This window comes from Myxocyprinus asiaticus, chromosome 35 (assembly GCF_019703515.2).
Source record: "Myxocyprinus asiaticus isolate MX2 ecotype Aquarium Trade chromosome 35, UBuf_Myxa_2, whole genome shotgun sequence".
NCBI lineage: Eukaryota > Metazoa > Chordata > Actinopteri > Cypriniformes > Catostomidae > Myxocyprinus > Myxocyprinus asiaticus.
In genome coordinates, this window is record NC_059378.1 from 29,664,110 (window position 1) to 29,677,815 (window position 13,706).

A 13,706-nucleotide genomic window follows, 5' to 3' on the forward strand; every position below is an offset into this window, starting at 1 on the left:
TTTAAAGGATCAGAATTGCATTCCGTATTATAGCGGACACAGTCTGTATTTTATCATCTCACACCCAAACAAATGAGAGAGTAGCCTGTGAGAGACGAAACTGATGTTGCGCCGCTTCACTTGACAGCGCGGGAAGGATCACGGAAGATCCATTGAGAACAGATAGGCTACTAATAGCTGAATGGATGAACGTGCTTCAGGTAGTCTACAAGATCATCACAAGTTTAATACTGACTGCAGTCTCACAATCTCAATCAATTAATCTCTGAAATCCTCTTCCCTAGCAGTGCAGAATGATAATAGCAAAATTATTTTTTGTCACAAAATAACAGAATACTTAAAGTAAATGAATACAGATGCAACAGCATGACATGGTACGAAAATAATGGGGACTTTACAGCTCGCAAAGCTTCAAAGTTGTATCATGCGATAAAACCCTCTTAAAGAGACAGTAACCATTTTGAACATTTACAATCCAAGTAAAAAAAAAAGTACAAATGTGTTATTTTTAGTATTTTATTTCACTCTTATCATTGTAAAATGGCACGTTTTTGAATGGCATGTAAAAATTTAAAAACAATCACTCAACCTTAATTGTTTCACTGGATCTGTTGCTATTTTAATTTTCTAAAATACAAAGCACTGACCATTTAAAGTGTGAGGCTGTACATCTTGAAAGAGTTATAAACATTTACAGTTCTATAGTGTTATTATATGCCTAGATAGTCTTTAAAATAAACTTAGTTTACCCAAAAATGAAATTTCATCATTTACTCACCCTCATGCCATCCCAGATGTGTATGACTTTCTGTCTTCTGCTGAACACAAATTAAGCTTTTTAGAAGAATTTCTCAGTTCTGTTGGTCCTTTCAATGCAAGTGAATGGTGATCAGAACTCAGAAAGTACAAAAATCACATAAATGCAGCATAAAAGTAATCCATACAACTCCAGTGGTTTAATCTATGTCTTCAGAAGCGATATGATAGGTGTGGGTGAGAAACAGATCAATATTTAAGTTTTGTTTTTTTACTATAGATTCTCCTCCCTGCCCAGTAGGGGGTGATATGCTTATGTAAATCACCAAAAACAGAAGAAGAACTCTTAAGAGAGAAGAGTGCTTATGAAAGTGAAAGTGGAGATTTATAGTAAAAAATGATTTAATTATTGATCTGTTTCTCACCGCTTCTCATTTACTTGCATTGAATGGACCAACAGTTTTTCCAAACATCTTCATTCATGTTCTGCAGAAGAATGTCATACACATCTGGGATGGCATGAGGGTGAGGAAATGATCAAGTATCCCTTTAACATTCACTTATTTTTTTACAAAACATACAAAGATGTCTTATGACAAAGTGAAAATCGTAGTGAATGCTGTATGTGGTATAATGACATGGAGAGCTTAAATAATTTTCGAGTAATTACATATATTGCATATTTTGGTGTGATCTTGTTTTATTGTTATCATCTTCACCTCCAACCCCCCTTTTGGGTGTGGGCTGACTTGGATATGACATCCCGGGCTGAATATGAATCCCACTCCGGCCCTGCCCATAAACATTTTGGTTCCACCCATGGTGACAATATAAACCAGAAGTGACATCATTCAGCTTTCTTCATAACGGGCTGGTGTAGAAACAGCTAAGAAATATCATCATTTGTGTTTATATTTTGTGTTTATTTATATTATTTAAGTGTATTACAGTAAGATGGGTATGGTCAAGCTTAACAACCCCATCACATGAAATTAAGATATTAAATCAGTACTTTTCTATGATATTTTAATAAATAAATAAACTCAGCAAAAAAGAAACGTGTAAATATTTGTATGAACATTAAAAGATTCCACAACTAAGACATAAACTGAACAAGTTTTACAGACATATGACTAACAGAAATGGAATAATGTGTCCCTGAACAAAGGGGGGAGGGGGAGGGGGGTGGTCAAATTCAAAAGTAAAAGTCAGTATCTGGTATGGCCACCATCTGCATTAATTACTGCAGTGCATCTCCTCCTCGTGGACTGCACCAAATTTGCCAGTTCTTGCTGTGAGATGTTACCCCACTCTTCCACTAAGGCACTTGTAAGTTCCCGGACATTTCTGGGGGGAATGGCCCTAGCCCTCACCCTCCGATCCAACAAGTCCCAGACGTGGTCATTGGGATTGAGATCTGGGCTCTTCGCTGGCCATGGCAGAACACTTGCAGGAAATCATGCACAGAATGAGCAGTATAGCTAGTGGCATTGTCATGCTGGAGGGTCATGTCAGGATGAGCCTGCAGGTAGGGTACCACATGAGGGAGGAGGATGTCTTCCCTGTAACACACAGCACTGAGATTGTCTGCAATGACAACAAGCTCAGTCCAGTGGTGCTGTGACACACTGCCCCAGACCATGAGGGACCCTCCACCTCCAAATTGATCCCTCTCCAGAGTACAGGCTCATTCCGTCGATGATAAACGCGAGTCCGACCATCACCCCTGGTGAGACAAAACTGCGGCTCGTCAGTGAAGAGCACTTTTTGCCAGTCCTGTCTGGTCCAGCGAAGGTGGGTTTGTGCCCATAGGTGACGCTGTTGCCGGTGTTGTCTGGTAAGGACCTGCCTTACAACAGGCCTACTACAGTCCGGCCTCTCTTAGCCTATTGTGGACAGTCTGAGCACTGATGGAGGGATTGTGCTTTCCTGGTGTAACTCGGGCAGTTGTTGTTGCCATCCTGTACCTGTCCCGCAGGTGTGATATTCGGATGTACCGATCCTGTGCAGGTGATGTTACACGTTGTCTGCCACTGCAAGGACGATCAGCTGTCCTTCCTGTCTCCCTGTAGCACTGTCATAGGCGTCTCACAGTATGGACATTGCAATTTATTGCCCTGGCCACATCTGCAGTCCTCATGCCTCCATGCAGCATGCATAAGGCATGTTCACGCAGATGAGCAGGGACCCTGGGCATCTTTCTTTTGGTGTTTTTCAGAGTCAGTAGAAAGGTCTCTTTAGTGTCCTAAGTTTTTATAACTGTGACCTTAACTGCCTACTGTAAGCTGTTACAATGACCGTTCCACAGGTGCATGTTCATTAATTGTTTATGGTTCATTGAACAATCATGGAAAACATTGTTTAAACACATTACAAAAAAGATCTGTGAAGTTATTTGGATTTTTACAAAATTATCTTTAAAATACTGTGTCCTGAAAAAGGGACGTTTTTTTTTTTTTTTTTTGCTGAGTTTATATAGAATTTATTAATTTCATGTATGCTATGTGGTCTTCTGTCATAAATTTCATATTTGTAGTCACTGAATTGGTATGAGGGACACATGACCAGTAAGTAGAGGTTTATTTTATAACCAGTGTAAAATAATTTTCAAACCACTTCCATTATGTCTGTGATGGGGTTGAGAACAAAAGGTGTCTAAATCAGAAAAAAAAAATAGAAAATAATAAAAGGGCTTTGATGCCAGAGGATTTGTTGAAGGTATAATGTGTTCCTAATGTTGTGGAGTATTTAGAAAATTAATCGAATGTAGTTTAAAAAAATATTCCAGGTTGATGTATTACCAAATCCCTAACATTTATTTATTTATTTCTTAGATCCCTGGCTTTTGTACTGGAGGAGTGGGGTCCAGTATGCCAGGAATAGAGGCTAAGGTTCAGTGTGAGATGCTTGTTGGTTATAAGGCTGTGTACCGGGTTTGCTGTGGCATGAGTTTGACCTTCCTCACATTCTCTCTGCTCATGATCAACGTGAAAAACAGCAGAGATCCCAGAGCTGCAATCCATAACGGGTTGGCCCAATATTACTGCACTGATTTATATTTTCAGAAATTTGAATGCATTTTCCAAGTAACAACTTACTTTACAACTAGATGTTCTCTGTGAAGGTTTGATCACCAATACTTGAATCTGTTTATTGCTAAATAACTTTTGAGAACATTTTAGTAGGCAGTTTTGATATTTTGTTGTGCCTAAATATTCAAATAGTAAGAAAGCAGTGCCCAAGGATTTAACAGCACTTTTGCTCATGCAGACAGATTCTCTATTATATCCAGTGACTGTCTTGCTGCCTGTTCCTTCAGTGTATTGCTGCTGTCTTGCTGCCTGTTCTGTCTTTATATTATGAATTATAACATTTTTGGTATGTGTCTCCATTAAGAAAAAGTTTATCTTCTCCATCTCCATGTCTCCATCTCTTCATTCAGATTCTGGTTTTTCAAGATTGTAGCCATGGCTGCTGTCACTGTTGGTGTCTTCTATATTCCAGAGGGGCCTTTTACACAAAGTATGAATTTAATTCATTTTATGAAATGGATAGTCCCAGCTTTAAAATCACCATGTTTGAGGCCATTGTACAATAGGGTTGGGTAAAAATATAAATTTGTTTAGATTAATCATGATCTACATTTATACGATCTTCATTTGAATTTGATCCCAAAATGGATCTTTTACTCTATGCGCCACCCTCAACAATGCCAATAAATCACATATGCGACCAAATTTCATGCTATGCAACAAAAAATATCTGTGATTAGCCATTGACTGGCAAATTTTCAGGTTTCACTCCAGGTGTACTTTTCAACCAAAACACTTCTGTGAGACTTCTCGCTAAACTACCGCTATTCTTAAAGAGACAGTCAAGTTTTAGCACTTGTTTTACAAATAAATGTAAATTGTACCAGAAATACTCTGAGAATATAATAACTAACGTGAATAATGGGGGTAGTTTTTCATCTTTTATACATTTTTGGAACTGCTGCTGCTGCAAAAAACAAAAAAACAAAAGCTAAGATGTGACCAGAATAATAAAAAACGAAAAGAGGTAAATTATAAAATTTGTAAAATTCATATTTTCCTAATTTACTAAGATAGAAGGTCCTCTGTGTAAGAAATAATTTATTTCATATGTAAGCAAAATGGACATTATAACTGTTTTACCCAAATCAATCTGAATCGAAATCAAAAATGAATTTAATCGATAGCTTGTGAATTGTAATCAAATCAAATCAGGAAATCCTTATAAAAACCCAGCCCTATTGTACAACAGCTATTACCAGTCAGTTGAATTCTGTATTAAAACAGTAAATTGCTTAAAACTATTAAAACTACTTGCCTAATTTCTTGGCAGGAGATTTCTATTTTTATTTTTTACTATTATTAAGAAATACAATTACAGTTGCAGTTAGGCAGTATTGTCTTTTGTCATATTGCATTTGCATCCCTTTTAATAAAAGATCCATTACCTGTAATGCACACATTATGGCTTAATGTTTTGTAGCATTCTATTCAGTTGGATAGCCAAAGGAAAAATATGAAGTGTTGAGCACGAAAAGCTGTTTGCCAAGAATAAATTATGTTGGAGTTCTCCATCCATCATATGATGTTTCTCCCTGATTTTTTTTATTTTTTCAGTCTCAGATTGAGTTTGTGATGGATTTATTGCACAGATAAGCATATGAATCCTAATGTGTTTTATCTGTGTCCCTTTATTCAGCGTCCTTTATTGTTGGAACTTGCGGGGCGTTTTGCTTTATTCTAATCCAGCTAGTTCTTCTAATCGACTTCGCCCACTCATGGAATGAGTCCTGGGTCGATAAAATGGAGAACGAAAACACAAAGAGGTGGTATATAGGTATGCAAACATGTTACACGTGTAAACTTTGAAATAATTTTTATTTTTAATTCATCTGGATTACTGAATAAATATTTGGTGGTCGATATTTTGATAATGTTATAGTAATATTTTATGACCCTTCCTTCTAGCCTTGCTGTCAGTAACAGGACTGAACTATGCGCTGTCCTTCACGGCTGTTGTTCTCTTCTATAACATCTACACTCAGCCAGAGGGATGTGTGCTCAATAAATTCTTCATCAGCTTCAACATGTTGTTATGTGTCATAGCTTCTGCTCTGTCTGTGCTTCCCAAAGTGCAGGTATTTACTGTTATAAGGTCAGAGGTGTATAGTAACAAAGTAAAAAATAATTGATTACTGTACTTAAGGACAGTTTTTTTTTAAATATTTCTACTTTCTTGAGTATAAATATTTCTGTTTATGATTTACCACATTTTGAAGAGTAAATTAATACTTTTACTCCAATAAATTTCTCCAGACCTTTTCGTTACTTTTGTGACTGAACAACACAAAAAATAATACAGCTGCAAATAACACAGCTGCAAAAGTAAACTTGTGATAGTGAGTTTCGTGCTTCACAAAAGCATTGAGTTGTTTGTTCAATTTGATTCTTATGAATCAGTCAAATCAATTTAAAAAGCGGACTGAATTTCTCGTTTAGCGAAACGATTTGCAAATCTGCATTAAAATCATGACCAGATCCTGGACAACACATGTCTCCACTTTAGAATCAAAAGAGAAGACAGTTCATTTAAGTTTTGAGTTTTTTTTTATGTGTTTTTTCCTCTAACTGTTCATATGTGTAATATTAACCAGTTCGTAGTCAATAAAATGCGGTTTCAATGTACGTTTAGCCATGCACATTTTAAGGTATCACGTATTTAAATCAATATGACCAAATTAATATGAAAATGTCTAACAATAACATTTGCAAAGCTCATTTAACCTGAAACAATTAGCAATTAACTTAAAGTTAACTTAAAGCCATTTACTTGTACTTTTAATTCTTAAGCACATTTGATTTCAGTTACTTTAGTATTTTTATCATGAGCTTTTTAAAGGTGCTGTAAGCGATTTTTTTTTTTTCATGGAAATTTTTACTACTCCCTGAAAGATTAAATAAGTGTCCTGAGATATCTCATCAGCCTCTGTGACAGCTCTAGGTAACACTTTATTTGGATGGTCCCAAGTAGATATTTAACTGACTATTATGGCATTTTTCCACTGCACGTTACGGTTCGACTCGACTCTGCTCGCTTTACTTTTCTGAGCTTGCTTTTCCACTGCAGTTTAGTGCCGCCTCAATGTGGGTGGGATTATAGGCTGATCGTCATAGTTGCGCCGCCTCTACAGCTGTGACATCATCTTATACGCAACACAAACATTACTGACCATAAACAATAACACGACCGCTAGCTGTTAGATACTAGCTCATTGTGCTGCATAAAGCAGTTGTTGCATGGTGATTTTACACAAGTGTAACAGTTAAATTGGCCTGGTTGTTTTAGAAGCAAACTTTCCAGTAGCTGGTCAACTAAATAAAGTGAAGTTTTCAAGCAGAATATAGAGTTAACATAACAAAACTTACCATCCTCCATCGTGGACTCTAACAACGCCGAGTCCAGGGCTCTCTCCCTCCCATTGCTCGCCAGTCTGTTGCCATAGATAGCATCCATTTGGTCGAACCACTTCCACTTTCTTCTGTTTGAACCACTCTGGCTGTTGTGGTCCTTGATGGTTCTGTAGTCACTTAAGTTTTTTTAACTTTTCCCTACACTGTTGGTAGGTCCGGTGGTAGCCGTGTGCAGCCGACAGCTAAGACACTTCCTGAAAGACTTTATCGTTTTGCGTCATTTCGTTCGTCGCTAACGAGAGGAACGTCTGCACCTCATTTATTGACCATGGCGTGGTTTTGCGCACAGCCATTTCTTTTTACAATTCGAAAGTCGCGTGAACAAATGATACTGCTATCGCTGTTGCTAAATTTAAAACTAGCGGGTTGATATCCCGTGTTGCAAATGGTAGTGACGATTCTCTCTGACCAATCAGTGATCTGCAGGGTTTTGACGTCAGATTTAGTATCGGCTCGGCTCGCTTGGAACCTCGACCGAGGTGGTACTAAAAAAAGTACCAGGTACCAGGTACCAGGTACGATCCACAGTGGAAAACCCCCAAAAAGCAAGCAGACTCGAGTCGAGTCGAGCTGTACCATGCAGTGGAAAAGCTCCATAAGTGACTTATCAACTGGCTTGCTATAGCTAGTAAACAGTGTTTCAACAAACATTCAGTAGACTATCAATAGCCTATATAACGGCAGCAAAATAACAGCCTATTGACTGACTTGCTATAGCTAGTAAACAGTGTTTCAACAAGCATTCAGTAGACTTTCAGTAGCCTGTATATAGATCTCTATTAATGACCTACTTATATTATTGTTGAGAACATCAGTTCATTAAAAGGTCATTAATAAAGATCTATATACAGGCTAGTGAAAGTCGACTGAATGTTTGGTGAAACATTGTTGAAACACTGTTTACTAGCTATAGCAAGCCAGTTGATAAGTCACTTATAGTCAGTTAAATATCTACTTGGGACCATCCAAATAAAGTGTTACCCAGCTCTAGATTAGATAGATGGCTTACTGCCATTTTTATGCCATGTTGCTTATAACAATTGTCAGTTGAGGGTGCTTTTTTGCTGCTGTTGTTTTTGACAAACATTTCTGCTCGTGTCATTGTCAGTAAGCTCATGGTATCTTTGGAGTGCAGGGTTTTGGAAATAAGGGGGTGTGACTAATCCAGCGGCTCAGCTTGGGGAATTTCTAGAACGGCTAAAATCGCTTACCTTTTACTTAAGTCAATTTCCATAAAAGTATCTTTACTTTTTCTTAAGTTTGAAAATTGTGTAATTTATACAACTCTGTATGCTGTTTTACAGTATACTGTTAAGATTCTTTGCAGAATAGGCATACATTATGTAGATCAAGTTGCAATCTAATGGATATCGAAGCCATGGCAGTATTTGTTTTAGATTTTTTTTTATATAATAAGCATTTGCTATTTTTTTTGTACCTACCATATGAGCTTAATGTCATGCGACTGCAATAACATTTTTTCAATATTTAAATTCACAGCTCCTAATCAGTGTTTTGTCTATAATCTAGAAAAATGAGTGGTGGCTTTTTTATTTTTTTTATTTTTTTATTTTTTATTTTTCAGGAACACCAGCCCAGGTCTGGTCTTCTCCAGTCATCCATCATGACTTTGTACACGATGTATCTTACCTGGTCAGCTATGACCAATGAGCCAGGTTAGCAGCTTCACCAGGGTTTCTAACATCATAGAAAACATGAACATCTTGTTAAAATCTTGCTATTCAATATTGGGATGTTTTTACATATGGTTTAACTGTGGTATTAAGGTGTGGCCTCCAATAACCTGTAAAACCTGTCCCAAACTTATTTAAGATATTCTGGTTGGCATACATTTTCAAAATGATGATTCAAATGATGATTCTTAAATTCAAAGCTATGTCAAGTTCTGTCTGTGTTCACTCATGTTCATCTATTTTCTGCCAGACCGCACATGTAATCCAAATCTGCTCAGCATCTTCCAGCAGATTACATACTCAACAGATGCACCAGTGGAGATTGAGAACCAGACTGCATTGATCATCATAGATGTAGAGGAAACTATTTCTTCAGCCCCATACCTGCAGTGGTGGGATGCTCAAAGCATCGTCGGATTGGCCATTTTTGTTCTCTGCATTTTGTATTCAAGGTATGATATACAAGAAATACAATTAACTTTATTGAGTTTCTCAGTATCCTAATTAGGTAAACAAATTAAAATATAGTGGTGTCCAAAGGTCTGAGACTAAAGAGAAAATCTTGGATTTTTCTTTCTTTCTTTCTTTCTTTCACTTAAACCTGGCAATAAACAAAGTTTTGGCATTTTGAAAAATGCAAAACATATACAAACATAAAAAAGTAAAAGTTTTGATGTAAAATGAAAAAGAAATATTTCAGATTCTGCACTATTTCTCACTCATCAAAAGAAGTTTCTTGGGGGCACAAGGAAAATCTAGGGGCCAGTGCCCCCTAGCCTTCTTAAACCTCACAGTAGTATAGTATAATTTGAAATGCAAATGTTGTATTAAATTCTATTACAATGCAAAATAGAAGCATTTTCACTAGTGGTCTCAGAGTTTTGGACCCCAATGTATGTTATGAAATACTGTAAAATGAAAAAAACACTTCTTAATCAGTAATCCTTTTCAAAACACAAGTATCCATATGAGCCACATTAGTTTTTAATCACTCCATGATATGGAGGCTAATTTTTTTTTTCTTGACAGCATACGCTCCTCAAACACCAGTCAATTTAATAAACTAACATTAGCAGCTAAAGACGCCACCATCTTGGATGACAGCTCCACAGGATGTGCTGAACTGGTAGAAGTCAGAACACCCAAACATATGGAGGACAATGAAAGAGAGACAGTTCAATACAGCTACGCTTTCTTTCACTTTATGCTGTTCCTGGCGTCTCTCTATATCATGATGACTCTGACCAACTGGTACAGGTCAGTGACTGCAAAGCTCAAATTATATATCAAAATTATCAAATAATACTCTGGACTGGATATTTAAAGACGTATTTAATTAATATGGTGTTAAATGACATTATACTTTATATTTATTCTCTAGTTAAATTTTTTAGCATTAATGATAATTCTGGAAAAATATATTCACCCTCATGTTGTTCCAAATAAATTTCTTATGCTGAACACAAATAGAATGTTTTAAATGACTCCCGCTCCATCTTTTCAATACAATGGCAGTTGATAGTGACCCACTTTAAAGCTTAAAAAATGGGCCAAAAGTACTGTAAAAGTAGTCCATGTGGCTTGTTCATCATGTTCCAAGTCTTCTGAGGCATTATGAGGCAAAATATAAGTTATTTTTCAATCAAATTCTTGACATTTGTCATGTATTCATGAGTGCTATGAGAGAAGCTCGTTCACAGTGGCTCACGTGTAAAGTGAGAACTTGCGTTGCTGAAAATGACAAAGGGATAGTTCACCTAAAATTATAATTCTGTCATGATTTACTCACACTTATGTTGTCTCAAACTCATATTACTTTTTTTCTTCTGCAGAATACAGAAAATATATTTTCAAAGATGTATGAGGTGTTTTTTTCCATAGATTGAAAGTCAATGGGGTCCAAAACTTTCAAGCTCCAAAAGCACATAAAGGCAGCATTTGCCCTGTTGGGCAAATTGAAAATGCTGATGAGAGTTAAATGATTCTCAGGTTTAATTTTTGGGATACTATTAAAATTAAAAATTTCAAGTAAATATTAGAAATTTAAATGCAACATTTTATTTATGTATAATGATACCGGGATTGAAGACCTAATAACTGCGTGCTGTTCCAATCGGCTGAATGTAAAGATGTATAGTGAATAAGGACTTACATTTTGGTCTGTGTCTCACCCAATCATATCACTTCAGAAGACATGAATTAAACCATTTGAGTCGTATTGGACTCTTTATGTCCTTTTTGGAGTTTGAAAGTGTTGGACCACATTGACTTACATTGTATGGACAAAAACACCTCATACATCCTTCAAAATAACTTTGTGTTCCACAGAAGAAAGTCAAATTAGTTTGGACGGCATGAGATTGAGTAAATGATAAGAGAATTGTAATTTGTCCATGTTTCCATGTTTCATTTAAGAGTTTTCTCATAAAACAGTAGTTCTCTTTTGTGACTTTAGGAGGAAGTCTGCTATTGATAACATGATTCTGTGTAATGATTTGCCTTCACTTTTATACAAGAAGCATCCTTTTATTTCCGAATGAGTAGAACTTTTATAAAACACATGCAGCAAATATTTCCTTTTAATTTGAGAAGTTTTTTAAATCTTTGTTTTGATTCTCTGATTTCATTGTCCACCCAGTCCTAAGGCCGACTACAATGTCATCACAAGCAAGTGGCCAGCAGTGTGGGTAAAAATCTTGTCTAGTTGGGTCTGTCTCACATTATATACCTGGACTCTGGTTGCTCCTATGATACTCACCAACAGAGACTTCACCTAGACGGTTTCTCTACAGTATAGTTCTCCAGTATGTCATGCAACCAGAATATATGCTTTAGTGAAAGTTTTGATTTTGTATTATGAATGTTCATGCTTGGTCAGAAAATCTTGTGTAATTTTATTAGGGTTTTACATTTTCAAGGATACTTCTTTTCTTAATCTCAGCATCTGGTTAGGATTTTCTCTGTGCCATTGGTAGGAGTGATATATTATTTTTGCTTTGTATAAACTGATGTCAGCTCATTTCTTCAGCTACAAAATGTCCAAAAATGTTAACTCTGTTTTTATTAATGACTTTGGACATTGTTTTATTCTGCACTTTATCCTGACATTGTTTAAAATATCCATGTACCAAGAAGAGCTGTGAAATATTATTAGGGTGTATTTGTGTTCTTGATTTACTAAGATTAATGAATATTTTATTTCTGTTGGTAAGGCATGTAGTAAATCTTTATATTTTTGTATTTTTACTGTATGGAAATCTGTTTTGTATTAGAAATGGCTATATTTTATGTCAAAAATCAATTCATTATCAGTACATTTAATACAGATGCATTAATTTTAATGCAAATAAGAGGTAGAAACATTTTGGAAGAGAATATCTTTTAGATAATCTGTCAATAACAATTTTTGTAAATCCAGAGAAAAGCCTTATGTAATAAAGTATAACTATTTCACTGTGTATACAATTTGGACATGCATTATAAATTATTTTAAAATTGCATATTTCTGTCATAGCTAAAGGGTATTATAAGTTTGATTTGCCAAAGAGTATTAGAAGTTTGATTTTCAAAATGTTAACATCAGTGGTATTGTTAATGTGGCCCTGTTAGCTGACAGTTCTTGCCGTTATTACCACCATATTTTAATTGCTTGTCATAACTTTAAGCTGGGCACTCTAGTTCACCCTGACAATTATACAGTTTTGTTTGTGCACCATTACTGAAAATTTTAATGGATACTTTAGTCTATTGTAAATATTAAAAACAAGCAAACTGATTATAACTATCTTAAATTCTGCTCCATCAAACTCCAATGAAGTTTTTTTCTCTTTTGTCTACCTTGTAACAAGAAAATAAATTCCAGGCCTGCAGCCTGAACAAAAAATATTCAAGAGAACAACTTATTTTGCTCTCTTCTAGCATTTTTATAGAAACTTATAAGATTTCATATATTGTTTATATTTCACAATATTAGAAGCTTTTGTGTGTGTGTGTGTGTGCCAGCGCAAGCCCTGTGAGCCCCTCGATCTTCCGATGTAGCGTCCTTGCCAATACAGCATATGCGTGATGAGCTCCGGCCCTCTTTTGGAGTGCACGGCCTTATCACATTTGGTGGTTCTGACAATGTTGATAACGTCATGTCCCTCGCAGCATCCAAAAAGTCTGGTGACTCAGTCTGATGACTCACCACTTTATTTTGAGTAAGAACCGCTGCTTGGTGAAGCGTCCATGGCCCAAAAAGTTCACACACTTTCAAAAGCTACTCATCCTCACTGGGTACCCCGGGATGGTAGACAAATGTGTTACTGTGTGTTTTGTTCTCACAAGAAACAGAAATTCACTTGCTTCTCGAGACGCTTGAATCGTGTGCTCGCAAAGCACCCATTCAAACAGTGTCTCAGAAACAGATCTTATTGCAAATCCATCTTTGGGCTGGTTTGCATCAGTAGATCTATGGGACATGCACGCACTTTCATGTACAAAGTTGCACCTCGTCTCAGGCTGTTTTGAGATAAGCATTCAAGGAGCACCTTGGACAGCTACAACCTTTCAACAGCATCATGCTGGGTCAGGTCTTCTGGTTAAAGGTGGTAATCACAGATGCGTCCAGCACAGGCTGAGGAGCATTGTATGGTGGGCGCACAGCCTTTGGCACCTGGCACTACAGTCATCTGGAAATACTAGCTGTCTCTTAGCCTTAAAGGCTTTGCATTCCGATGTAGCGAATCACCACGTTCTGATTCGATTGGACAAC

The 13,706-nt window shown here is 36.5% G+C and overlaps 1 protein-coding gene across 3 annotated transcripts in view; it reads left to right on the forward strand.

Moving 5' to 3' along the window:
- Positions 1-12,838, forward strand: part of si:ch73-267c23.10 (serine incorporator 1) — a 52,188-nt gene extending 39,350 nt beyond the window's left edge. For all 3 annotated transcript variants that reach the window (XM_051672315.1, XM_051672314.1, XM_051672316.1), the window contains 8 exons: positions 3,591-3,784; positions 4,199-4,278; positions 5,488-5,625; positions 5,757-5,926; positions 8,845-8,935; positions 9,204-9,405; positions 9,983-10,210; positions 11,592-12,838. In XM_051672315.1, the coding sequence (XP_051528275.1) occupies positions 3,591-3,784; positions 4,199-4,278; positions 5,488-5,625; positions 5,757-5,926; positions 8,845-8,935; positions 9,204-9,405; positions 9,983-10,210; positions 11,592-11,730 (1,242 nt within the window). In that variant the 3' untranslated portion in view covers positions 11,731-12,838. The remainder of the gene's footprint in view (positions 1-3,590; positions 3,785-4,198; positions 4,279-5,487; positions 5,626-5,756; positions 5,927-8,844; positions 8,936-9,203; positions 9,406-9,982; positions 10,211-11,591) is intronic.
- Positions 12,839-13,706: the final 868 nt, after the last annotated feature.